General features: G+C 34.6%; 3 protein-coding genes across 21 annotated transcripts in view; 1 reads left to right on the top strand and 2 right to left on the bottom strand.

Annotated features, from left to right (window-relative positions):
* LOC122630076 (casein kinase I) overlaps positions 1 to 17,338 on the bottom strand; it is a 37,406-nt gene extending 20,068 nt beyond the window's left edge. For 4 of the 17 annotated variants that reach the window (XM_043814142.1, XM_043814139.1, XM_043814149.1 and 1 more), the window contains exon 1: positions 16,046 to 17,335. In XM_043814142.1, the coding sequence (XP_043670077.1) occupies positions 16,046 to 16,277 (232 nt within the window). In that variant the 5' untranslated portion in view covers positions 16,278 to 17,335. Of the gene's footprint in view, positions 1 to 16,045 lie in introns of all 17 variants that reach the window. The other 13 variants (XM_043814140.1, XM_043814146.1, XM_043814141.1 and 10 more) reach the window with 8 other exon arrangements.
* A 54-nt stretch (positions 17,339 to 17,392) lies between these two features.
* LOC122630072 (centrosomal protein of 120 kDa) lies at positions 17,393 to 23,070 on the top strand. 2 transcript variants are annotated; one of them, XM_043814131.1, is made up of 11 exons: positions 17,393 to 19,347; positions 19,426 to 19,573; positions 19,658 to 19,913; positions 19,991 to 20,680; positions 20,836 to 21,101; positions 21,182 to 21,425; positions 21,500 to 21,620; positions 21,713 to 21,816; positions 21,916 to 22,197; positions 22,274 to 22,602; positions 22,689 to 23,070. In XM_043814131.1, the coding sequence occupies exons 1-11, from the start codon at positions 19,296 to 19,298 to the stop codon at positions 23,017 to 23,019; spliced, it is 2,823 nt and encodes a 940-aa protein (XP_043670066.1). In that variant the 5' UTR covers positions 17,393 to 19,295; the 3' UTR covers positions 23,020 to 23,070. The 2 variants fall into 2 exon arrangements, with proteins under 2 accessions (XP_043670066.1, XP_043670067.1); XM_043814132.1 differs by lacking the exon at positions 19,991 to 20,680.
* On the bottom strand, positions 22,770 to 25,709 carry LOC122630073 (myogenesis-regulating glycosidase). Of its 2 annotated transcripts, none has more exons than XM_043814134.1 (6): positions 25,549 to 25,709; positions 25,324 to 25,461; positions 24,299 to 25,237; positions 23,682 to 24,205; positions 23,458 to 23,614; positions 22,770 to 23,375 (listed from the first exon to the last, which is right to left on the bottom strand). In XM_043814134.1, the coding sequence occupies exons 1-6, from the start codon at positions 25,568 to 25,570 to the stop codon at positions 23,191 to 23,193; spliced, it is 1,965 nt and encodes a 654-aa protein (XP_043670069.1). In that variant the 5' UTR covers positions 25,571 to 25,709; the 3' UTR covers positions 22,770 to 23,190. The 2 variants fall into 2 exon arrangements, with proteins under 2 accessions (XP_043670069.1, XP_043670068.1); XM_043814133.1 differs by having other exon boundaries at positions 25,324 to 25,464; positions 25,549 to 25,707.
* Positions 25,710 to 26,105: the final 396 nt, after the last annotated feature.

Here is a 26,105-nt window from a genome sequence, read left to right on the forward strand (position 1 = left end):
ACGTATAACACGGGTCTCGATGATGGTAGCAACAACGCCCCGCAGCTGTCTTCCGTGCAATGCCTATGTAACTGGCATAATGCTGCGTGGCTGGCTTTCTCGCAGGGCTGCCGGTGTCCAGGAAGAAAGGCAAGAAAGGCGAACGAACCAACGGGCGAAAGAAGGACGGCGAGCAGGTGTCATGGTCGCGACGAGTCTCTTCTGAGTGAGTGAGTGAGTGAGTGAGTGAATAAGTAAGTAAGTGTATGTATATGTTTATGTGTATATACTACACTTTATGTATTCTGCGTTCTTTCTTCTCTTTCTGTCCCTCTCTCTCTCTCTCTCTTTCTCATCTTTTTTTCGCTCGTTTTCACGTATCCGTGGAAGATACGAAGGGTCCTCGACGACTGCAGTCCAGTAGACTCGTTTTCCTCGATTCTTCCCATCAACGATCTTAATCTCGTTTCAAGTATCGCTCGTTATATCGTAGAACGAATTCAAAATAAGACCTCAGTAGAAAGAAAGAAAGAATATGAAGAATAGAAGGAATATTAGATGGGGAGAAAGAGGGAGAGAGAAGAGATCGAAAAAAAAAAAGATGGACGTTATATTACACAACGTAATAATAAAGTCGAAAAGATACGTCAAATTTACCATTTCGGCAAGTAACTTTTGTTATCAATATTTAGCGAATATCGTTGGTAAATGCTAGTATAAAAGGGTATAAATATTGTATAAATATTGTATGCTTTTATACTAGAATTTTTATACAAATATGAAAAGGATAATATTTGGTTGTTAAACGAAAGAGTAATGCGATTATCTTTCACAAGTTGAAAATATTTCGAGGAAACGTACGAAGCAACAGCTCGATAAAACTTTCTACGAGCCTTCTTCTCTTTCTCTTCTTCCTATACAACACCAGGAAAATACTGTAAAACGCAGCCAACGAATAAACTTTTCTCAGTTTCTACTCGGTTGTACTATTTTTTACCAATGTTTTTCCACGTATCGGATGACTAATGCAAGATACGAGTTCCGCCACTTTTTCGTAGGACATTGAACGAAGCCGTTTTGAAAAAGATGTCAGAAAGATGTGTATGTTGGCGAAATCTCAAAACAAAATCGACCTGATTCCTTTTAGAATGTTTATAACAATCATCGATTGCTCACGAGCCGAACCGACGATCCATAAGAAATCGATAATTACAGATTAATTTTACTATTTTTAAAAGTTATATCAAAAAAGAAAAAAAAATAGAAAGAAAAAAAAAAGAAAAGAGAAAATTAATAAATAAGAAAGTCTCTAATACAAATTTGATGTCAAATTATCGAAATAAAGTTTTGCGAAGAGATATGCCGAAGAAGATAACGTAATCGAAATTAGAGTTTGATCTCGAAGAGACGGGGTCTCCCAAAATATTTCCGGTTAATTCATGAAGTGCGAACCGCGTCTGCGTGAATAGCAATCAAGGAACGTCTCTTGTGAGGGATCTTTCTCCTTATCACGAGTCTACGAGCGCCGACGCGGGAGTCTGCGCGAAAGAGAGAAAAAGAGAGAGAAAGAGAGAGGGAGAGAGAAAGATAGATAGAAGTAGAGAGAGATATAGAGACCTAAACGAGAGGTCCAAGATTTATAGTCAAGCATGGACTGTTCTTCATGAAAGAAAGAAAGAAGGAAAGAAAGAAAGAAAGAAAGAAAGAAAAAATTACATCGAGAGTTGAAAGATCAGAGTTCATAATTTTCGTAGAACGATATCGATCTAACTTCATGCAAAGGTTAAAACTGTAGACAAATCATGATAAATGATGATAAGAAGAAACCGAACCTGTCACATCCTTGAATTTTAACGACGTCCACCAGAATTATTAATTTATCTTTTACATTCAATGTTGATTCTTATCTTAACATTGCTTGTATAATTATGTAAGTACCATATATATATATATATATATATATATATATATATATATATATATATGTATGTATGTATAGATATATAGATAAATGGTTTTGACTTTGGACAGGTACTTTCAAAACTCTTTAGAAGAGCCTCCTCATGATCTCATTTTCTTCTTCGCCAGACTGCACGCGCCTGTTGAAAAGTGGAGCATCGATTGAACGTCTTCCAAACAGACTCGACCTAAACAGATCGTATCGGTAAGGATAGACGGATGGACGGATAGATGATTAAACCAACTATGATGTTCCTTTAAGCATAGAAAGAAAAAAGAAAAAAAAAGCAATACTATTCCTAAGAACCTTCACCTAGGTTCCCCTTTAATTATTCTTTCCGTTCTTACGCTTGCTTGAACTTATAGCAGCAACCTGGAATACGTCACACCTCTTAAAGTTCGATTTATCGATTCTCACCGACCTCTATCTCTCTCTCTCTCTCTCTCTCTCTCTCTCTCTCTCTCTCTCTCTCTCTCTCTCTCTCTCTCTCTCTCTCTGTCTCTCTCTGTCTCTCTCTGTCTCTCTCTCGCTCTTCAAGTTTTACGAAAGTTAATCTTGATGTAACGCCTCGTAAGACACGCCTCTGATAAAGAACATCGTTTTAATAATTATTGAGAAGCAAAGAACAATATTTTTAGTAACAAATTATCATATTGTTTGTAACGTATGTTCATTACGATTACTATATAATTATATATTCAGTGCTGTTGATAAAGTGATAATTTGGTAATACCTAAAATAGATAAAGAGATCGTTCGAATAAATGGAACAATTGCGATCTTTCTTCAAAAGATAAAACGGAATATCATCGTCAATCGTATCGACACGTATAACATATCAATTTAATTAATTAAAATTCATGTTCTTTGATTGTAGTAAATATTTCGGAAAGATCGAAACAAAATGACCTACTTACAACATCGTAAAATTGATTATTACGACGATCGATCTTCTTCATATTTTCACGAAGGAAATAGGTAAAAAGAAAAAGAAAAAAAAGTAAGAATACTAAAAGAAACATGACGTTAGAAGATAATTTTACCAGTGCACCGTAGTAAGAACATAGTACGATGGTTCCGAATCGGCCTACTAGTTCGAACGAGTAACGATTTCAACGACGTTATCTTAAATTATGCGAGAACGCAAGGCAGTTTTAACGTGAATTAAAGGCAAAGTTCGTGTCGTGTTTTAACTGTCTAGAATCGTCGAGGAAACGTTCCGATACGCTTCAGATTGTCCAGAACATTTTATGTATTCGCGAATATGTAATCTTGTCAGTAAAAATAAATGCCAGAGCGCCAATGAATAAAAAAGTGAGCGACCGACCTAGATATATTCTCGAGTGTGAAAAGTACCCGTTCTATAAATGGATAATGAATCTGTTAATTAGAAGGAAGGAAAGAAGAGAAGAGAAGAGAAGTGAAGAAAAGAAAATAAAAAAAAAAAGAAAGAAAGAAAGAAAAAAGAGAGAAAAATTGTAACGAACAAATTAATAGACCATTTTTCAACATGGACATCTTTGCCTTTATTACCTTCTAGAGTCTTGAAAGTCAAAAAATGGTAATAAAAAAAAAAAAGGAGTTAAGATGAGCAAGAAGATGAGTAAAATAAAAAGAAAGGAGAAAAAGAAATCTCATGATGTTAAGGTACTTACATGCATACAACACGATTGGCAACGCGCTTGCGCTTTTCGTCTTATGCGTAACACTTCTCTCTCTCTCTCTCTCTCTTTCTCTCTTTCTATGCATCACGGATATAAAAGTTTGATAAAAATTGAAAAATGAAGAAATTGTACAAACATAATGTATTTTGAAGACATATATATGTATGTATATATATATATATATGTATGTATATATTTGGAAAATATATAACATTTGTAAACCTCTGTAAATTCACTTTGATCAGAAAACTGTTTTCAAAAAGCACATTGATTTATCCAGACATATGTACGATCGTAATTTCATAACATTCTTTTTAAATTCACGTTCAAAGAAAAAAGAAAAAAAAAAAAAGAAAAAAGAAAGAAAAAGACTAATATAAGAATACAAAGCTCCATTGAAAGTTCGACGATAGAGAGACTCTAGTAAGCGATGTTCGGCAATTCGGGAAGATGCAACAGGTACACGCGGATATCGTGAAAGAAGATTCCATTCTAACAACGAGATTGTTTTTCACATTCGTGAGAAGATATTATTCTAGAGTGCGTAGTTTCTGTAAAAATAAATATTTCGATCGTATTATTAGAAGTATCGAAATAAAGTAGATGGAAGTAGAGAAACGTAGAAGGAGGTGTTCGACGAAGAAAGAAACGATCGATCGTAGATATAGAAGAATTAAAGAGAACGAAGAGAGAGAGAGAGAGAGAGAGAGAGAGAGAGGAAGGGAGAAAAGGAAACGAATAGCGTTATATCGAAGATAGAAACATAGAGAGACTTAGACGTAGGTGTAAATGTAGGTCAGGGTACCAACACGTGTACTGCTTGCTCCTCGTCGTCGTCTTCGTTGTTTTCGACACTGCTTGTTGAAAAGAAAAGGAATTTAACGTATGAAAAAAAGAGAGAGAGAGAGAGAGAGAGAGAGAGAGATTTGAGTCACAAGAGGCACTTTCGGAAGCGGTCACTACTATACTAACATAAGCCAGGAGGCATACCAAGGACTCGAGTGTTTTTCCTTTCTCCTTGAATTTTTCCTTCGACCCTTTTGTTTGAACCCTCTCTCACTGCAAAATCCGCAGTGGACCGCGACTCTCTCGCATCTCGTATTGCGAATTTAATCCCACTACTTCTGTCCCTTTTTCTCTTATTCTACGTCTGTCTCTTTTTCTCTTATTCTATGTCCGTCTCTCTCTTTCTCGTTCTCTTTCTCGTCCCTCTTTCTGTTTCGCCCTCGTATACGACACTCCTTTCGACAGATCGATATACGAGTCGAGGGGAGAGCTTTACGATATATTTCTCTTGGTCGTCCCACATTTCAGAATTCCTATCCAACCCAACTCCTTCTCTTCTTCTTATTTTTATTTTCCCCACTTTGTTGTCTATTAAAAAGACGTTTGAACTATCGTCGTTTAACCTTCGAGCTTTTTTTAAAGTATCCAACATGATGAAAGGAAAAAGGGCACGATTGTTCGAGTATATTCATTCGGTAAACATGGAATATTTATATTTTCTGTAAACAACTTTGATTGAAAGTATTGAAAGAAGTATAAGTAGAATACTTCATAAGAGTCCATTTTAATCGTTCTTAGCTTTTAAGAATTAATCATTCAAATGATTTCGACTTGGGGAAAGAAAATAACGAGGTACTAGTTATCCCGATTTGGCGAGAGCTTCCCTTCGAATCGGTAAATCCTAAAATTATACTTCCAGGTAAGAAGAAAATGGCTTCTCGATAATCGGTCGCTTACCTCGATTTATATTTATGCGCTCGATAGTCACGAAAATATCGTAACTTTGGCACAATCTCATAGGTGGTTAAAATTTTTGACACTTAAAATGATATTTACGAGTATCCTAATCGATATCGTATTTTATATCATCGACTGGTATATAATCGTAACATGTATCATGTCAAATTTCGAACGTTTAAAGCGACGTAAAATAAACGAAAAAGATTTTGATTAGAGAAACCATATCGTTTCATTTAGGACAATATCTCGTGTTAACTTTTCTTTTTTTGGAATGAATGAAAATAAAAATAGGAACTGTGTATATAGGGTAAGACCGAATAAAATGGGCAGACAAGTAATCATAAAATAACCAAAGTAATCATTAGTCGCCATTTTGTTAGAATATTGTGCTATTTAATACGACTTTTAAAACATAGTAAAACATAGTTAACAATGGTATTTAAACGTTTGAATAATAAGTGATATGTTTATAATAAGTGATAGATTTTTAACAAAGATTCTTTTTAAATCTTAAATATATCCAAGTAATAGTAGTAATATAGTATAGTGATAGTAATAGTATAGATAGTATCTAGTAGTAGTATATTTATTAATAATTTCCCTAAGAATTATGTTTTAAACTTCAAATGGATGAGAACACATAAAGTTACGACATAACCCGGCTAATTACAAAGATGGTGAATTTTTATTCTTTGTGTTAATCATTCCAGTTTATTATTATGATTCTGTATATAACTATAATGTCTCTGTTATATAACTATAATGATTCTGTTTCTATTATTCTGTTTTAATTAGATTATCCAAGATTCTTTTATATATTTTATGTGCTTTTCCTGTTTATAAAAATTTATTTCATTAATATTTCAAAATATAAACTGTCCTTTCTTGTAAAGTAGACGTTTCATTATATTAAATTTCAAAAGTGGCTACTTAATGGTCACTCTCGTGTATAATCGGATAAAATGATAAATTGAACACATTGAATATAATATAAAAAATAAAAATAGAAAAAAAAATTATCAAAATATTTACAAAACTATATGATATAACGATTCCGCAATTAATTTACTGAGAGTTCAACAATTTACCTTTAATATTTTGTCTCAGAACGAACGTCAAAGCTCAGAGTAGCCACTTTGTCCGGTCTACCCTTACGAACGCGCGCGCGTACACACACGCACACACACACAGTGGATACTACGCTACATGATTTTCCATCAAACAATTTTGTGCAACAATTCCATCACGAAAGTGGGACACAGAAGAGGCAAGTACAACTTCAGCATCGTGATCCAGAATTCATAAATGTACTCTGTTCTGCTCTACATTCCGCCTTTTTTCTGGAATAAGGGAAACTTGAGAAAAGAGAAAAAAACTTTGCTCTTTCGTTCAGTCAAAGATAATCGAGATTCTTTCAAAAATCATACAAATTTTCCAGGAAGTTGTTCTGCTTATTACTCGACATTTCGAATTTTGTCAAAACGACAAATTATAAAAAGATTTAAAAAAAAACAAACAAACAAAAATATAACTCGAATTAAGATATCATGAACTCGACTCAAAAAATAACGACGAATATGAATTTCCGCATGACGTTTGTTTCACACAAACGACATTATAATGAGAGAGAAAAAGAGAAAGAAAATTCAATGAACACGTAGGAGAAAGGGATTCCGTTGGCTTTCAATGGAATTAAATTTGCGTGAAAGCTAAATCTAAAAACTATAAATCCCATACGGATTTTATTCTTACGCAACAAAATTAAAGTTTTCATTTAAGGAAAAAATATGAAAAAAAAAGAACAAAAAAAAATAAAACAAAAGATTGTAATAATCAGGAAAAAGATACGATTAACATAAAAATTATTAATTTTTAACGAGACACCCTTTATAGACATCGATTTATTCGGTATATATCGACTTCCTGTAGATAAGGAATTAAAAGACATAATTTAATGCGAACTTGTCGTTCCACGTTAAAGTAATTACTTTCACGTAACTGGCTGAAATGTTCGTGATATTTCATTGCCATCGCTTCGTAGAGAGAACATCCTGTCGAGAATTTCCGTGAAATAGAAAGAGTAAAAGAGAAAAAGAGAGGAAGGAAAAGAACAGAGAGAAAAGAGAGAAAAGAAGGAAGAAGTACTAAACGAGAACAATATAAAAAAGTCCTTAAAAAAAAATTGACAATGGATAAGCGACGATAAAATGACTATCCGTGATTCTCTAATGAAAGTATGAATAATACGTTAAAGCTTTTCGAACGAAACGCATTCGTTGCCATTTCTTTTTTTCTCTTTCGGTATGAATATTTCTCATTAATCTCGTATGAAGATGAACACGAAAATGAACAAATTCAAATATATCGAATTGAATTATTACGAAATGCGATTATCGTGCTATGCATTTTTAATATACATAATATATCGGATAATTATTAGGATTATTCTTTTACGTTGGAAAATGTAAAAAAAGAAAAAAGAAAATAGAAGAAGAAGAAGAAGAGGAAGAAGGAAATATATAATCAACTATCTTCATATTAGTAGACATCTAAGAGTCCATTCTGCCTCGTAATATCAAGTTTGCTAAGATTATACGTATGTAGATATGAACGGATACTCTCTCAATGCAGATACCAGTTAGTTGCAAATCCGGTTTATCTCGAAAGGAAACCTTTCGTTTCTAACATAAGTAGAACCTTCGAGTTTGGAGCCGGGTTTAACGTAAGCAAGTAATATTTCTAGAGATTAACCAAGTACGTACTTACGTGTAACATAATTGCTCTTACGACGTAACATTATCCGTAAAAGTTTGTATGATAAATCCACTTACGACGATGTCTCGTCCCTTCTCCCACCCCTTTAATTATGTCACGAGGCTGAATGCGAATTCATGTCAAGTGGTTCGTGGAAATGGGGAAGCGTCGAAGCGAAGGGAGGACACACCGCGCCTCGTGTATTTCCAGAATCGAAAGACCTTAGAGAAACTTATCTCTCAAAAGGAATTTCGTTTGATTTGAAAAATCAAACAATCCTTTTCTCGAATACGACTTACGTTAGATAGATCCTACACACTATCTACTATCTTCAGTTTTTTGTTTCACGATTCATGTCGGATTATTAAACGAAAATGTAAAGACTTATGGAACGAGGGGAAAGGTGGTCTTATTAAAATTCAACGTGACTCTCTTGCTTTGACTTAGAATGCAATTAACGAAACATCTTTGAATTAAAATTCTTATAACGTCTCTTGAGTGAGGGAGACAAAGATTCCTCATGGACTCTCGGCAAAGGACTCGTGCTAAAATTTCAAGGACATCTTTTTCTCTGTTCAAGGATCATCGTTTCGTAACAGAACGGTTTACTTGTATTTTTAAAGTAAATATCTAAATCATATTACCAAGTGTGAGGAAACATCGTCGATACTACGATTTTATTAACTGCGATACGAATCGAACGATATACGTCAGAATATCGATTCATCTCAATGAACGTGAAGCGTCAATGATCGCTGATACAATACGTTCGTCACGTGTACGTTTACTCTAAACGAAAACCTCATAAAGACAGAGATAATATACATATGTGTAATATACATACATACATACATATGTGTGTGTGTGTATATATATACACACACACACATCCCTTTCGAAGTATTTTTTACTAGATATGAATGGACACGAGTGTAAACCAGATCCCGTTACATTTTTCTAATTATGTACATAAAACATTTCGTGTGGAAAATAACGAGCAGTTTGCAAAAACAATGCACCGTGCCAAGTAATTTCTTACCGTTCACAATCTAACTCTATTTACTTGGCTTACGAATTAATTAGAGATATGTATATATAAACTTTACGTAACGATGGCAATAGTCTTTCAATACACAACGCGTATATGTAATTAAGACACGTTTCTCGTGGTTACATATGCGATGACGAATTCTCGAATCGGCTCAACGAAAAGCCGATAATCGTTGTTAGACATCGTCGAATCCGAAAAAGAGAGAGAGAGAGAGAGAGAAGGAAAAGTAGGAGGAATAGGATGAAGAGGGGAAGAAGGAACGAGGTAGCGATCGATCGAACCCCTGCTCTCTGTAGGACTCTACACGAAATCGATATTCGCTCTACCGTGGTATCACGCGAGATTACTATCCTATTCCGAATTGCCGTGGAAAATAAAGAAAAGAACAAAAATAAAGTAAAGAAAAGTAAAGAAAGGGAAAAGAAGAAAAAGTGACACAGGTATTCGTCGCATAGTTGTGTAATTAAAACATAATTGTTTTTATCGTATTAAAATTCGAAACAAATCTTTCCCTCTCTCTCTCTCTCTCTCTCTGTCTCTATCTCTCTTTCTCGCACGAAATAAATTTCAACAAATACACGCGTGTACGCGAGCACGTGTAAAGATCGTACACATACATAGATCAAATAGAAAGAAGAAAAGAGAATCAACAACACGCAGCAGTAACAACGGTTGTCTACGATCGTCGAAAGTATATCGCGTTTCCATTGGCGCACTGTTGTATGCTACGGACTTGTCTCTACCCAATGAACGCATATGCGCACACATATACGAATATGCGCTCACATCACACGCACACACGCATCCACGCATACATATTTATTATATAGAGACGCTCGAGCGAGAGGATGAAGCGCGAACGCACTGTTAAAAGGACGTTACACGGCGTTGAGGCTAGTCTAGCCGGATCCGGGACCGAGTTCATTTCACTTTGCAGTCATCAGGTTCTCCTGAGTCACTCAAGCCGGCGAGTCGACCGAGCAGACAGGTTGCTACCTGCCCTCGAACCTTCTCCTTCTTCTTCGTGCCTGTGAGATTTCTCTCTCTCTCTCTCTCTCTCTCTCTCTCTTTCTCTCTCTCTCTCTTTCTTTTTCTCTCCTTCTATCTTTCTTTCTTTCATCTGAGTCTCATGGAGACTTGCCAAGCTTCAGTATTTCTTTCTGTTCTATGTGAGAACACCTTCACCATTACCTCCCCTCCCCTCTTATTCTTCTTAATACATATATATTTATTTTCTTAATATATATATATATATATATATATATATATATATATTATCGTTTTCTTTCTTCTTCACTTATTTCTCTTTATTTCTCTCTCTCTCTCTCTCTCTCTCTCTCTCTCTCTCTCTCTCTCTCTCTCTCTCTCTCTCTCTCTCTCTCGTTCTCTCTCTCTGTTTTCTACCTGACAGGCACGCGCTTAAACACGCCAGCGTTCCGGCGCCGAACCGGTCGTCGTTCAAACTCAGAAAATAGAGACTACCAACGCAAGACTCGCCTGCAGCTCGATTTGGAAAGCTGTCGACAAAAGAAATTAAAAGTCAGCTGGTTGCTCGATGTGAATCAGCTGACCGAAAACCGTTCTAGTGGGGATGATAATATATCTTCCACGACGACAGCATGACGATGATTATATAGAAGAATCTCTTTCGAAAAATGTCAAATTCTATATTTCTCTAATCTTACATATTCCATGGGCAAAGTTAATGCATTAATAAAGTCGAACGTTTTATTTAAAGAAAGAAGATTTAACAAAAATATATAAACAGAATCTATCATCGAAGATGAATTAACTCGAAAAGTAAATTTTCTTTGAAAATGGACAGTAGGTCAAACTGATCCAAGCTTTCACGTCCAATCTTGATTAGATATCACGGATAAGATAAGATGAAAGGTATCGATGAATAAGATTTTCAAGAAATTCTCTCAAGAAAATCCAACTCAATGTAAGGAATGATGATTTTAAATAAAAGAAGAGAAAGAGAGAGAGAGAGAGAGAGCCAAAGAAGAAAAGAAAAAAGGATGAAAGAAGCGAGGGAAAAATTGGAAGCACGGTCTTCTAGCAGCAAGCAGTCGATCAATTTTTCTACTACGTGACCGTGGGAACACTAAGTTGAACAACACGATCGACTTAAAACCCTTTTCGTACAATATAGAACCGAAACGGTGACGGCCGGAAGGTCGATCTTACGTGCAACCAAACTTGCTCGTTCGTTCGTTCGCTCACTGGTTCTACGGGTTTGGAATTTCGTACTTCCTGTGTCCCCTTTCGTTCGTATATTGAGGTTCCGTTCGCTCCTAAATATACAGCTGTTATGCCCGAAAGGAAGCATGCGGACGGTGGTCGGCTGGAAGGCATCGATTTGTAGGAACTTCTGAATCATAAATACATATGATCGCCTCGCCTACGACTAGAGTACTAAGAGCTAAGCTATAGGAGTTAAATGTGGATCGCTAGTGCTATCGATATTTATAGACGACTGTATACGAATTGAGTACGATAAAGGATAGTTTACAGAGATTCATAAGATGTCGAAAATGATCAATTAACGTTATCGATGTATCGAGAAAACACTATCGATCATTTTCTTACTCCAAAACATGCTCGTTCATTATTCGATTATACTTTCCGATATGTTCTCCGAGGGTGGTATCTATGTATGTAATTAAATTTATTTGACCGAGAAAACAAATCAATCTAACGAGTAACTCCATCGACGATATGAAATAATAAATACGAATCGATAGAAAAATATGTATTTAGAGTCTAACTTTTATGACATTACAAAGTTATATGCAAGAGTTTTAAACAAAACGCTTACGTAAGTTTATCAACGATCAGCTGATTAATCTTTTTTAGTTTCACAGCTAGGAAAAGATAATAAATAGAAAGTTTAAAATGATGTTATGATAGAAACAATTTATACGACGAGTATATTTATATGTTACGAGTGTAAAAAATAATTGCGAGTACGTTCATACTGATATTATAAATGAATAAAGAAATCTCGATTGAACTCAACGTGAACTTCTTTTCTAAAGTTTCTATTTATCTATGAGAAAAGAATAGTTTCGTATTTTTGATTGTAAATACATATTTTATAAATCTATATTTATCTCCGCGAGTCGTAGGTTCGGATACGTATGTAACGTAAGAACGTATATAGGAAGGCGCACACACGCACATGTATATACATGTATGCACACACATATATGTATATACACATCGTAGGATGGGTCAATTGCCCTTGGTAAATGCATTTATGACCCTCGAATGTGGCGATGCACCGACGAAGTAGGCGATAAATTGATAACGCACGCATATGTATATAACGACGTTAGTGGCACACGTTCGTCCTTACCTCGTCCACCCCTTCTCGAAAAAGATTACAGATATTATTAGATATCATTCGTCTAATTTTTTCGCGACTAAAAAAAGATACTTTTTTATTATCACGAATATTATAGTAATCAATCGATCGTACCAACGAACAAATAAATTCCTTCGATTCAGAAACAAATACAAATCAATCCTTTTGACTTCGTAGTATAGATATCGATTCGAATGGAAAGGGTTCAAAGAGAAAAAAGAATTGCTCGGATGAAAAAAAAAAAGGAGAGAAAAGAAAAGAAAGAAAAAGAAAAAAAATATATATATATATAACAATGGAATGTTCCTTTGTGAAGTGCATTTTCCAGACGAACGAGAATCGCTTAATCCGAATCAGACGAAGAACGAGAGGAGTCGTATAGATCGCAATATAGCACTCGTAACTTCAAGATATTTCGCAAGAGTGGACTATTCTAGAGAAATTCTAGCTTCGAGGAATTTATACTTTTTTTTTTTCGTTCTCTCCTTTCAAACGAAACGAAACGAAACGTCTAGAGAGATCCGTTGTGTGTACGTCGTATGAAGGTTGGTTGATCATCTAACCGGATGATAAGTATAACTGTGCGTCTACGAGGAAAGAACTGTGCGATGTTTCAGAGAACACGATGTTCAACATCCGTAAAACACGCTTTAACTTCGAACCTCTTTCTTCAAATTCACTGATTACTCGTGACGATACAAACTCGGATCGATAGTTCCTACTTTCAATATTGAACAAATTTAAGTCAGTTTCACTTTCGAGATCGATCAAATGCATGATTTGAAAAGTAACCACAAAAAATTATTCATATTTTTGATGTAATAATGTATTGATATTTGTTGGCCTGTAAAAAAGAATTCATTGAAAGAGTTTCGGAAGCTCGTTGGACTAACAAAATTAAATGAAACTAATTCACACCTCGCTACTAGAGAATTCTTTTTCTTCTTTCTTTTCTTTCTTTCTTTTTTTCTCACACTCTTTCTCTCTCTCTCTCTCTCTCTCTCTCTCTCTCTCTCTCTCTCTCTCTCTCTCTCTCTCTCAGAAAGTTACCTGTAAAATTTTCCATCTTACAGTTACTCGACTTCAGCAACATCGATTACGTAGAAGACGAATGGAAAAGTGAAGATACGATCTATTCCATAGGTCACGCGCCAATGGATCAGCTTAATACACGACAATTTTCGATATCTGTTTTTATTTTTGTTGTACAAGTCAGAGAAAACAAAGTTTTGTATTCCCTTCTTTTTTTATTTTTTATGTTTTTATTATTGTTTTTTTCTTCTTTCATCTCTCTCTTTTTTTTTTATTTATTTGAACTCGAACTTGATTCAATTTGACCTTCCTCTTATTACGTAATATCGGTCATACATTCGTATCTCTATCTCTCTCTCTCTCTCTTTCTCGTATCTTTTCACGAAAACAATTTTCACACGTTTCTCGTAAATATCTACACACTCCGTCCATTCGTGTAAAAACAAAAGTAAACAAATCATGAACTCAACGATGCACCCAAAACGTTTACGTTTAAGCGATAAAAAAGGAATACGAATTGTTAAATAATTAATCGAACTCTGTCGTAATATAATTATGCATTTGGTTCGTGTAATCGATAAAAAAGTTGGAGAAGGAAAAAGTATAATGACTGAAACGATGAATCTTTGTTATTTAGTAACAACGCTTAATGACAATTAAAATGAATCGTTCATGCTTAAGAACAGGTAGACCACAATCATTATTAGCAAGTATAATAAATTTATGCGAATTAAAATAGGGAATTCGTTTTGTATCTACGTATATAATATATTTATATTCATCTCTTATAATCATAATTTATTAATAAGAAACAATGAACACTGTTTTGCTCTCTATATTTATCTTAGTTGTTTTCTTGACCAGAACAAATTTTTAACGTCGATTAGACTACGAATGACGTTCGAATTCGTGTTGTAATTATACGGCTCGTACGATGGAATCTTAATTATCAATGATCGCAAAAGAGCAAAGGCAAAATAACGATAAGAATTTACGAAGCATCGCTGTATCTAATAACTCAAAACTGATAAGACAGAAATATACCTACTTACTGACATAACTGCGAGTGTACTTACAATACGAAATTACATTTCTTCCTTTATAACGATTTTCAAGATGACATTTCTAGATAACATGATTCCTTCTTTGATCTTTTTTTCTTTTTTCTTTTTTAACGAAAACGTTGTCAGTAATTATTCGTTAATGTTGCATCTAATAGTCAAAGAATTTAAGAGTAGAAGTATGAAGAAAACAATTTTGTTCTCCAAACTTTTCTGCGCGTTCGTATCTTCGATTTGTCTTCGCGCATTCAATGATTCAACAATATTCAAATTCAAAAGTACCCTAAAATAATTTCACGAGTATGACGAAATCCATTCGCAAATCGAACGTCCAATATTGAAATTATCGTCTCGTTATAGTATACAGGAACAATTCGCGTACTTGTACAAGCAAAATATTCGGTATATCCAACGAGAATTAAACAGACCTGGGGAAACTCTTCGACGAAATATATTCGAACGCTTTTCGATAAGTAATAGTCACATTTGCGTCAAACAGTCTGGATTGCATCGCGATCGACAGTGTTACGTTCTATTTTTCATATTTCAACGAGGCATCACGATACACTTGGTAAGTATAATAACGTGACGTGCTGTAATATGTCTGTTGCTTCTTAGCAGAGATAAAGAATAATCGTTTACTATATGCAATCTGCTCGTGGATAAGATAGAAGCTTCTCTTGCAAGGAAACTACAATTACAAAGAGGAGTTTAATCTCCTATGTACTTCGTGTCAATCGCGAACAGAGAAACTTTTGTTCCGAATCGGGAAACTTTTTTAAAAGTATGTATAAGCTTGACAGAGTTAATAATTTACATTACTTAGAAATAAATCTTCAAAGAACGAAGAAATTTCAATGCGTCCGAATTCATACGTTGGATGCTAGTATATATGTTTACACACGAACACACACATACACACGCACGTACGTACGTACGTACGTACGCACGTTATGAACAGAAACGTAAGTATAGAAACGGGAGACGAAAGAGAAGGCATGCATAATAATACTCGTTTCAATAACGAGGATGGCGGTAAGATAGGAACGGAAGAGAATTGCATATAGGAGAGAGACTAGCCAGGTGTTTCGCTTAGATTCGCAAAAGAACCCGCACCGACTCGGCGCGCTCGCCTGGCTCCATTTTGTTTTATCGACGACGTCCCACCGGTAAATGACCCACTTTTAAGGCGCGTTTCTAACGAGACACCACTTCCCCTTAGCTACGATCAGTAAATTTTCTCTATCTTTTCGATCATTTTATACGTAGCTTAGAGTTAACGAAACACGCGAAGGAAAACTAGACGGCTCGAAAGCGAATCGAAGTACGTGTATAACAATGATAATACCACTACTACTATTACCGACGATAATAATAATAAACAAAAATAATAAACAATAACGAAATTATAAATCAAAATAAGACTCACCGAGTCGAAGTTCCCCGAAGTTACCACAGCCGATTTTCTTGCCGACCCGAAAATTCGGGCCAACCATCAGCACAGCGGACGAAGAGGTGACACTATGCCTCGAGGAATGGACATTGGACCTCGTGGCGTTTCCACTACCACGGGAGGTCCTTTTCGCCGCGTCCTGCTGATCGCGATCGGAGCCACGGCCGAGCTCCTTCTCGCGGCCATCCCTGCCGTCTCTCTTCTGCATCCTGACAGGACGACGATTTAACGATAATTTTCTCCTCGAGAACGTTCCTCCTCACTTCTCCTTTCCTCCTATAACTAAATTGAGCGAGAAAGAAATTCTATCTCTTTCTCTCCCTCTTTCTTTCTTTCTTTCTTTCTTTTTTTTTTTTTTTTTCTTTCGATCAGCCCTCACCCTACGTGTATGTACGTACGTATGTATATGTGTTGCGAACACCTATACGTATACGATTGTATATACGTTTCTCTCTCTCTCTCTCTTTCTCTCTCTCTCTCTCTCTCTCTCTCCCACCCCCCTTGCACGCGCGTCACAGGAGACGGTCAGTAAAGGCGATATTCGTCGTTAAGCAACACTGCTTAAGGATCTCCATTCTCTCTTTTTTCTCCTTCCTCGAAGACGCCAACGAAGACGCGACTTCCTGCTGGAAGGACGAAGGGACACCACCATACGAGCTGGAGCACCTAACTCGGCGCGTTGCTAAAGAAAATTTCGCCGTCACGCTTCGAAATTAGGATCGACGACGAAGATGACGGCGACGACGGCGACGACGGCGGCGACAGCTCCGACGACGACGCACGATGACGACGGCCGTGACGGTGGTGACGACGACGACGACGACGACGACAACTTCACTCCGTCGAGATCGACGATCCCCATGCCGTTCTAACCTCACTTTCGCTTTCCGAATTTTACAGCGACAAAATCCTTTCCACACTATATCGTCGAACGTTGACAAAATCACGGTAGAGTCTGCCTCGCACGGCAAGGTAAATCACGACACGCGGCCGACACGCTCTCGTCGACACCTATCTCTAACCACACACAAGCACACAAATGCACTCGCACACCCACCTCAAGAAATACGCACACACGCGCAGTTAGCGCGCAAGAACGTTGCACACCGCAGGCTCGCGCGCGCGCACCCACCTATGTCGTTTTCTTTCTCCCTCCTTCTCTATCCGCTCCTCCTACACCTATCCCCTCCCCCCCTCTCTCTATCTCTCTCTCGTTCTTTCTCGCTCACCCACACCCTCTCGCGTAGTCCTATCTCTTTCGTTCTTTCTCTCTCTCTCTCTCTCTCGCTCGTTCGTTCGTTCGTTCGTATACTCTCTCTCTCTCTCTCTCTCTCTCTCTCTTTCGTTCGTTCTTTTTTCTTCAGCCTTGCACTCTTTCGCTACTTACACGCACTCTCTCTCTATCTCTCTCTCTCTCTCTCTGCTTTCTGCTCCTATATAAGTACCTAGCTTAACTATCTCCTTCTTCCTCTCTCACTACTCGAAGCGGCCAGTGGTTGTCACAGACGGTTGCGAGGCCGAGCCGAGTCGAAGACCCTGGACGATCCCATATCAAAATTTCACACTGTCCTTGTCAGTCACCCGGCCGGCCGGCCAGGCACGTTGCTCTCAAACGAAGAAAAAATTCCGTCCGGTTTCAGCCACACCGACGAACATCGCCGTGGCAACCGTCCTCTTTGCGCACGACGACGACGACAACACACACCGATGATTGTTCCTCCATTACGGAAGCGGTCGAGCCGCGTGCGAGATCACGACTATTGCACGATTCTCGATATCATTCACTCACTCACTCACTCACTCACTCACTCACTCACTCTCTCTCTTTCTCTCTTTCCCGTTTTCTATGGTTACGTATGGTACCCCTTTAGATATAACGAGAGTGGAGAAACGTGTGGACGGCTCGGTGAAAATGAAAGAAGGAAGAGAGACGACGCTTAGACGCGCGAAATCATCCAGGTTTATACCTACGGGAGGGAGGATGGAAAGGAGCAGAAGAAGGAGGAGGAATTCTTCGGTCGCTCGCGAAAGAGTTCATGGGCTCGTGTCACCAGAGTACGGCTGATCGCCGTTATCCCACACAGCGCGCGCGCGCACACACGCTCGAGTGCGGCCAGTTGAGTTCTTTCCAGCGTGTGCCTCTCTCCCTCTCACTCTCTCTCTCTCTCTCTCTCTCTCTCTCTCTATCTCTATCTATCTTTCTTTCTCTCTCTCTCTCTCTCTCTTTCTCTTTCTTTCTTTGTTTTTTCCTTTCCTTGCCACTCTTTCGCTTTCCCTCCTTTATCCTTTGACCGATGGCAAAGCGTAATATCTCTTCCCACAAGCACAACAGTCCTCCGTGCTGTGGTGATCGCGCGAACGCGCACACGCTACCCCGAAAGGCCAGTCGGATGCGGGCGAAACGATCGCGGACAGGTTTGCGCTCTCCCGTCTCTCGCGCTCGACTCGGGGAGACGGATAAGATTTGTTACGAGGCCGACAATGTTGCCAACTGGAGGGGCAGGGTCAGACAGATGGCTACGCATGCGCATTTTATTCGACGTCGATCATTGGTCAATGTCTTCTCAGGTACCGTTAGATTTCCATTGGCTCACGCAACTTTTCCCACAATTATCGACGAGATGAATGAGAATCCACCAATCAGCGATCACCGCGGTTTAATTTAATTGGACTACATTGTAATTTGTGTTTAACTTATTACTCATTAAATGAAATATTGTGGGATTATTGATATCTCAATATCGCTATTATTACGATTTGTATTTATTAAAATCGTATGAACGGCCAACTTTATATTTCTCTAATGTGATTTTCAATTTACCGTCATGCATCTCAATGTATATGTATACAACCAATAACGATAAATCGTTTTATATAGAGAACCAATTAGAATACTGTATTAGAATTTTTCTGAAATCTTGTATTTATCTTGAAATGCAAGCCGCCAAAAATATTTGAACGGTGAAAGTAACTTCGTGGGTGATACAAATAAGTGTCATGAAAAATATGAATTTATTATTTTTATCGAATATAAACGGTCGATCCTTTAAACAATTATGAGTATTTTTTCTTATTCGATGCTTATTTATCGAACACATGATATTTGTCGTTTCTTTGGATAATTTATCTTCGGGATAGCTTCTCTAATTAAAATTAATTTCAAGAAAGATTTTCTTGATTGACTCGTTAAATCTTTTATACATGATTAATCCAAATTTCTGACGTCATGGATGAATTAGGAAGTTCTAATCTTCAAATTGTACTTAGTATTAAAGAAGGTATTTATTTTAGGCTATTTAATTGTTTCAATTTAATTGTAAATTAAACATTTTACGTGTGTTGTTCATATCCTCTAGGAAAAGGTTTTGAGCAGATTTCACAACCAACGATTCTTATTGCAACATTAAATGGTCATTCTTTAGAATCTGATATTATTGAACCAAATTCAAATCCACAATACGCAACTGATTTAGTTTGGGAAACAGACAAAACCTCTTTAAGAAAGTATGTATTATATAAGTAATATTTATATTTGATAAAATATTATTGTATATGAATAGAATAATTATAATAAACTTTTATATATAGAATGAGATCTGGACAAACTCCTTTAAAATTAGAATGTTTCGCTTTAAAAGATCATAACAATAAAGAAAAAATTGGATATATTCTTCTTAGTATAAGATCCGCACAAATTATACTTAAAAGTAAAGAAATAGGTATAAAAGTAAATTGGCATACTTTATTAGGATTGAGAAACGATCTTAAAGCACAAAAACCTGAATTGTTACTATCATTAAGCATTGAAGATCGAGAATATGTTACCTCAAATTCTTTGACAAAGGTAAAATTTTAATAATGTTATAGTTTTTTTTTTTTTTTTTTTTTTTTTTTTTTTCATTAAATATTTATGCGTTTTAGTTGGATTATGCACAATCATTTGATTGTCCTACTTCTAAAACTAATATGGTAACTCCATCTTTAATTTACGAAGAACGACTTATACAATTAGGACCATTAAATCTCTGCAATGAAATATTTCTTTTAAATATAATATCAAATACTGTAATAAACTTGGATGCATTATTGCTAGAAAATTCAAATGGCGATATAAAAGAAAATCTTTCAATTTGGTATTATATATTAGAAAATGATGTGAAACTCAAACCTTTTATAAAAGATACTGAAAACACTTTGATTCTTAATGAAAAGATTGTTGTAAGAATTAGAAGTTCTTTAGATACATTAAGAAGTTATTTGCTATTAAAACCATATTTGAATGTATCTTTAAAATATAAAGATAACATTGTCAATCAATTCCAAATTAATTTGCAACCATTAATTAATGATATTCCTGATTTTCTTGAATTTACCAATGGCAAAACAACAGTCTTAAATGAACGATACTATCTAAATCAAACAAATATATTTCATCCTATTGATATAGAACATAATCAATCTTATATAGATTTACAACTTAAACTACAGTATGTCGGATCAAAAGAAAATTTAAATAATCATGAAACTAATCAAATATTCGCAGCTGAAAATAATATGACATTTTTACCTATCAATAAACATAATGAAGAATATAGAAACACCTTTGATCAAGTAATTAAGTTGAATCTTTAATATTTGTAATCGATAACGTATACTCTTAAAGTACCACCTACATTGTTAACTTATCATCGACCATTTGTAATATTTTCCTATACAAAAATAAGAGAAAATAACTATTAGTATTTTATTTGAAAAACATATTTCAGAAATTTACTGAAATCGATATGCATAGAAATCCTGCAGGTGACTTTGAAAAATATACTTGTGAACGAATCATATCTGACCATAAAAATTTAGCTATGCATCCAACAAATTGTGATATGCAAGAAAATTCTATACCAGTAATATCTCAATTACCAAATAGCACAGATTACTCAAAAAGTGTGGAAGCTTATCATTGTTATTGTTTGGATATAATATTAGTCGCAATCAAATTATCTTCAGGACCTGCAATACAAAATATTGAATTCAGGTAGAACTTATTCTAATAAGTTCTTATGTTTATAGTATGAATAATATAAATAAATATATTCTTTTTTTTTTTTTTTATAGATTTCATCATCCAAAAGCAGAAATTATGTCAACGCTTCATTCTAAAATGTCAGTTCTTTTAGGAGAAAAAGTCATATTAAGAGACATTGGTTGCAAATTACATTTTATATCTACAACAGATGAAATCAAACAATTGTTAGTCTCTTTTCCTCCTAAGATTAGTATATATGGTATGGGTGAAGATGTTAAAACTTGTATAGCACAGTTTTCTCTTGATATAAAACAATTATTTCATCATGACAAGGTATTAAAATGATAATAAAAAATAAAATAAAATAATTCAATGGAATAAATACACAGCATCTATTATTTACTCAGTGGAAGTATGAATACGAAATGCCTTTATACAATTCAGAGGAAATTAAAGTTGGTGAATTAAATATTGTAGTTAGTTTACTCGATCATGGTCCATACTACAGAATAAAACAGAATGTCTCTGGTATGTATTTATTTATATTGTGTCATTTTTATTTATTTTTTATTAATTCTTATTAATTCTTTTTATATGGATTATAATTTATTTTCATTTAGATCAAAATTTTGGTCCACCGATTATAGATGATAGTTTAGCATATAAAATAGTTGATGAGTTAGAGACATGGAAAGAGCGACAAAAGGAAATATTTAGAGTAGAGGTACATTATATTTTATATTTTATTTTGTAATATATACACGTTATATATAATACAAGTACAGAGACGACTTGATACATTATTCTATGTAATGTTATATAGTTAAAAAAAAAAGAAGAACGCCATTTAAATCTATTGAGCGAAGAATGGCAAAGGCAAAAGGAAAATTTAGAGTCAAAACTAGCATGCAGTGTCGAGCAGTGTAAAATGTTAGCGAATAATCTAAATAAGGCAACTGATGATTTAAGAACACGAAGATTAAAAAATCTTGAAAAAGAAGCTAGATTAATTAAGGCAAATGAAGATTTGCATTGGAGATATGAAGCTAAAATTCAGGAATTAAAGGAATCATTACGTATAATGCAAGAAGAATCAACATCAAAAGTTGGTATATAATAGTTTTGTTTTATTACGGTTATATTCATTCATTTTTCCAATGTTCTCTACACGTATTTTATAGATACGTATTTTTGAAGAAAAAAATGCTTCTCTTGAAGCTAGAATTGAGCCTTTATCTATAGAAAATGAGAAATTACGACAAATGATAACAAAGCAAGCAGAAGAATTAGAAGTATATCAAAAAGGATCTCTTACACAAGATCAGACAGCAACTTTGTTACAAGAATTGAAAACTCTTGAAGAAAAATATAATAATGCACAACATAATAAAACATTTTTTAAGGAAGAGTGGGGTAAAGCAGTTCGTGAAATTCACAGAATGAAAAGAGAACATCAGCAAACCATTGAAATCCAAATTAAAAATAGTAAAGAGGAGTTAAAAAATTTAGGGTAAGTTAAAGCTATTTAAACTGTATTATATCGTCATTTTTTATTTACCATTAATTATCATTATAATATTCTATTTTGATATGTAGTTTGGAAGAGATATTATGTGCAGATTCAACAGCTTTAACAAATGATCAAATCTTATTAGGGCAAATTCAAAAAGAAATAGATGTATTTAAACCTAGTTCTTTAATGAAGGAAAAACATCAACAGATTCTTACACCAATAACCGAGATATTTTCTAAAAATTCTCAAACTAATATAAAAACTATCTTACATAAACCAGAAGAACACGATGAACGATTACAAGCTCTTATTGAGGAACGGGATTCTCTCTTAAAAACTGGTAGTTATACTAACGATGACACAGTAATTGTAAAACTTAATACGGAAATTAGGAATCTTTTGATGAATAGTTGAAAATGCTTTTAAAAAATTATAGGGTTTGCAATAAATTAAAAATAAAAATTAGTATTATTTGTTTTAGATAATTTTAAATATATATTTTATATATTTATAAAAGTATTTATTGTAAATAATATTTTCGAATTAATTTAATTTATTTATTTGAATAAATGTTTTCTACGTGCATCAAACTCGATAGAAATAAGGAAGTTTGTCTAAAGGTGCATCATAATTTCTTAACCATCCTGGACCAATATAAGTATTATTATCTGACGCATCTTTCCACAATCCTTTAGGTAAATATATGTCTCGGGATACAGCACCTTCTTCGATTACTGGTGCTACCAAAATTTCTTCTCCAAGTAGATATTCTATACGAAAGTCGATAGAAATTATTATTGCAATATAATTCATAAACTAAAGGATAATAATTTATATAAATTCTTAATTTACCATCATTAATTTTATGAGCCGTTTTGTCAGTTGGATCGACCCACCAAATGGGAGGATTTAAAGGTGCACCAGTTCTAATACTCTCATTCATACGATCTAAGATAAGTGGTGTTATAGCTGCGTGTAAGTCTGTGTATGTCTTACAAATTGCAACGGTCTGAAACATGGAAAAAATAAGAGATTAAAAATTCGATTATATATACATTATCAGTAGAGATATTTACCTCGTTATCAAAATCCCATGGTACAAAAGAATATTGTAATGATGGCATAAAAACATTAGCTTGCAACCATCTAATGAATAATTCTTTTGGTGGATATACAGTGCCATTTAAAGCACCATTCAAATATCCATTACCACCTATCATGTCAGGAAGAACATATACGTATCCATTCAAATTCATTTGCAAGAGTGTTGTAATCAAAGTAGGTAAACCATTATTCCATGTCCATGTTGAGTCCTTATCAATCATTCTAACAAATATGGGAAGTTCTTGACTCCTCCATCCAACACGAACTTCTATATTGTCATCAAAATTTTTAGCAAGGGTAGTAACATAGTCTTTTGTAAAGATTCCAGGCTGAATATCCAGTGAACTATTTAAAGATGATATTTGCGGCAACCATGATGTTTCACCAGCATCAAATTTGAAACTATCTATACCGTATTCTTCGAGTACCTTTAATCTTGCAACCCACCATTTAACTGCTTCTGGATTTGTGAAATCTATTGTCGCAGCTTCAGTACCTTTGAATTTAATAAAATTGCAGTTTTTATATTATTTATAGATATACATGGTTTTATACATATAATATTCTTATATTTGATAAATCATTTTACCTTGCCACCATTGCATATCAACTTTTCCTGTGGTACTTTTAACAAAATATGAATTTTTTAGAGCAGTGCTATATGCTGGTTCACAATTTTTATTGATAAATGGATGTATCCATAATGTTACTCTGAAACCTCTGTAATGTAATATATCCGTAAGTCGTATAGGAAAAGGAAATTTAGATCTATCAAACTCAGCTGAACCATAACAAGTTTCCCAGTTGTCATCAACTTCAAGTTGACTATTATTAAAACCATGTTGAATGATCTCAAGTGCAAAATCTCTAATAGGAAATTCACTGATATTAGCTTTATATCTAGCCCAAGTGGACCATATTGGATGTTTAATCATTCTCTCATTTGGATGGCCTGTAGGTTTGCCTAAATGATTGTTCACTACATATTCGTGTGCTACCCTTGGATTTCTAAATACACCAATTTCATAATTAAGCGTTATAGATTCTCTATGCCTGTAAGGACCTTTATTCTTTGCTACGAGGCAAATATATTTGTCCATATAGTTGTTTTGATCAAGAAACAATGGATCTTTCAAATCCACATAGATGTACGTTCCTTTACCAGAGAGCCAGTAACGTTCAGCTACAGCCATATTTACAGGGTGTGATGGAAGATATGGTTCTTCTTCATAATACATATGTTGAATGGGCCAGTGTTGATAACGTAATTGAGGTCCTCCAAACCATTCTGTGTCATCACCCAACTCATAACAATCTATAAGCTTTGCATTAGAATCTTTAACAGTTCGTGACACAGTGATAATATCACTATTTGTAGCTAATTTAATAACTGTGTGTGTTACACCGTCGTTTTTAAGGCATATGTTATCAGTACCACAATCCAAATCTATGAGAACTGGTCCCTTTAGTAAATCAGGAGATTGAGTGTGGAGAACGTTACGTGTACATGAATCTTTTCCATCAGAATCTAAATAGTATAATATAAAATTAATTTGAAATATGCTTATTTTTATGAAAAATCAAAAATATGATATATCTTTACTCTTTACTTACTCCTGCAAATACGTAAAGTTGCAACATTTTGATTAACTTCAACTGTAACTACAGCATTCCTTATATTACGTTCAACTTTAGCTCTTATTTCGCATTGAGATTTGTGAATTAATATGATATTAAGAAGTAAGAGAAGTCCTACTGAAAAAAAAAAAAAGAATTTTAAAGTATATATCACCACATTCTATGCTACAAATTTAAAAATACATAGAGTTCTGTACTTACTACTTCTCGATAACAACTTCATCTTGAACTAGGCTCTATCTATAACTGTAATATTGCATAAGCTCACTCCAATTTATATATCGATGTGATATCAAGCAATTGATTTTTTTGAATATTGTTTTTATAATGTTTAGATATTATGATAAATTGTTCTTCCTATACATATAAGATAAAATTTTGTGACCTTATCACAAATGAAGTACTTTCTTTTATTTTGTGTTTAGATTATATTCTATAATAGATCTTTTCCTATATCTAAAAGGTTTATTATCTTTCAATACTTTCATTATCCTTATATACTTTAATTTCGTTCTAACATTAACGTAATTCTAATATAGATATAAAAATATATAAGGAAGAGAAGACAATTTTTTTGTATTCTAGTAACTTAAACTAAGAATATATATAAAAAGAATTGCATAATCGTCTTCAATTAAATTCATTTATTATATCAAGTACGTATGTACATATAACATATTTTATCACAGGAATTATCAGTCAATAACAAATGATTCATTGTGGAAGATAAATTTTATTTGACAAATTATTATCTGAAG

This window comes from Vespula pensylvanica, chromosome 6 (assembly GCF_014466175.1).
Source record: "Vespula pensylvanica isolate Volc-1 chromosome 6, ASM1446617v1, whole genome shotgun sequence".
NCBI classification, from domain to species: domain Eukaryota; kingdom Metazoa; phylum Arthropoda; class Insecta; order Hymenoptera; family Vespidae; genus Vespula; species Vespula pensylvanica.

Excerpts from the sequence above, each read along its gene's own strand:
- LOC122630072 (XM_043814131.1), top strand. The coding sequence starts at position 19,296 with ATGGATGAATTAGGAAGTTCTAATCTTCAAATTGTACTTAGTATTAAA. Across the intron at positions 19,914-19,990 it reads CCTCAAATTCTTTGACAAAG|TTGGATTATGCACAATCATT; the intron begins GTAAAATTTTAA and ends TATGCGTTTTAG. Across the intron at positions 22,603-22,688 it reads GAGGAGTTAAAAAATTTAGG|TTTGGAAGAGATATTATGTG; the intron begins GTAAGTTAAAGC and ends TTTGATATGTAG.
- LOC122630073 (XM_043814133.1), bottom strand. The coding sequence starts at position 25,570 with ATGAAGTTGTTATCGAGAAGTA. Across the intron at positions 24,206-24,298 it reads TGATATGCAATGGTGGCAAG|GTACTGAAGCTGCGACAATA; the intron begins GTAAAATGATTT and ends TTAAATTCAAAG. Across the intron at positions 23,615-23,681 it reads CATGGGATTTTGATAACGAG|ACCGTTGCAATTTGTAAGAC; the intron begins GTAAATATCTCT and ends TCCATGTTTCAG.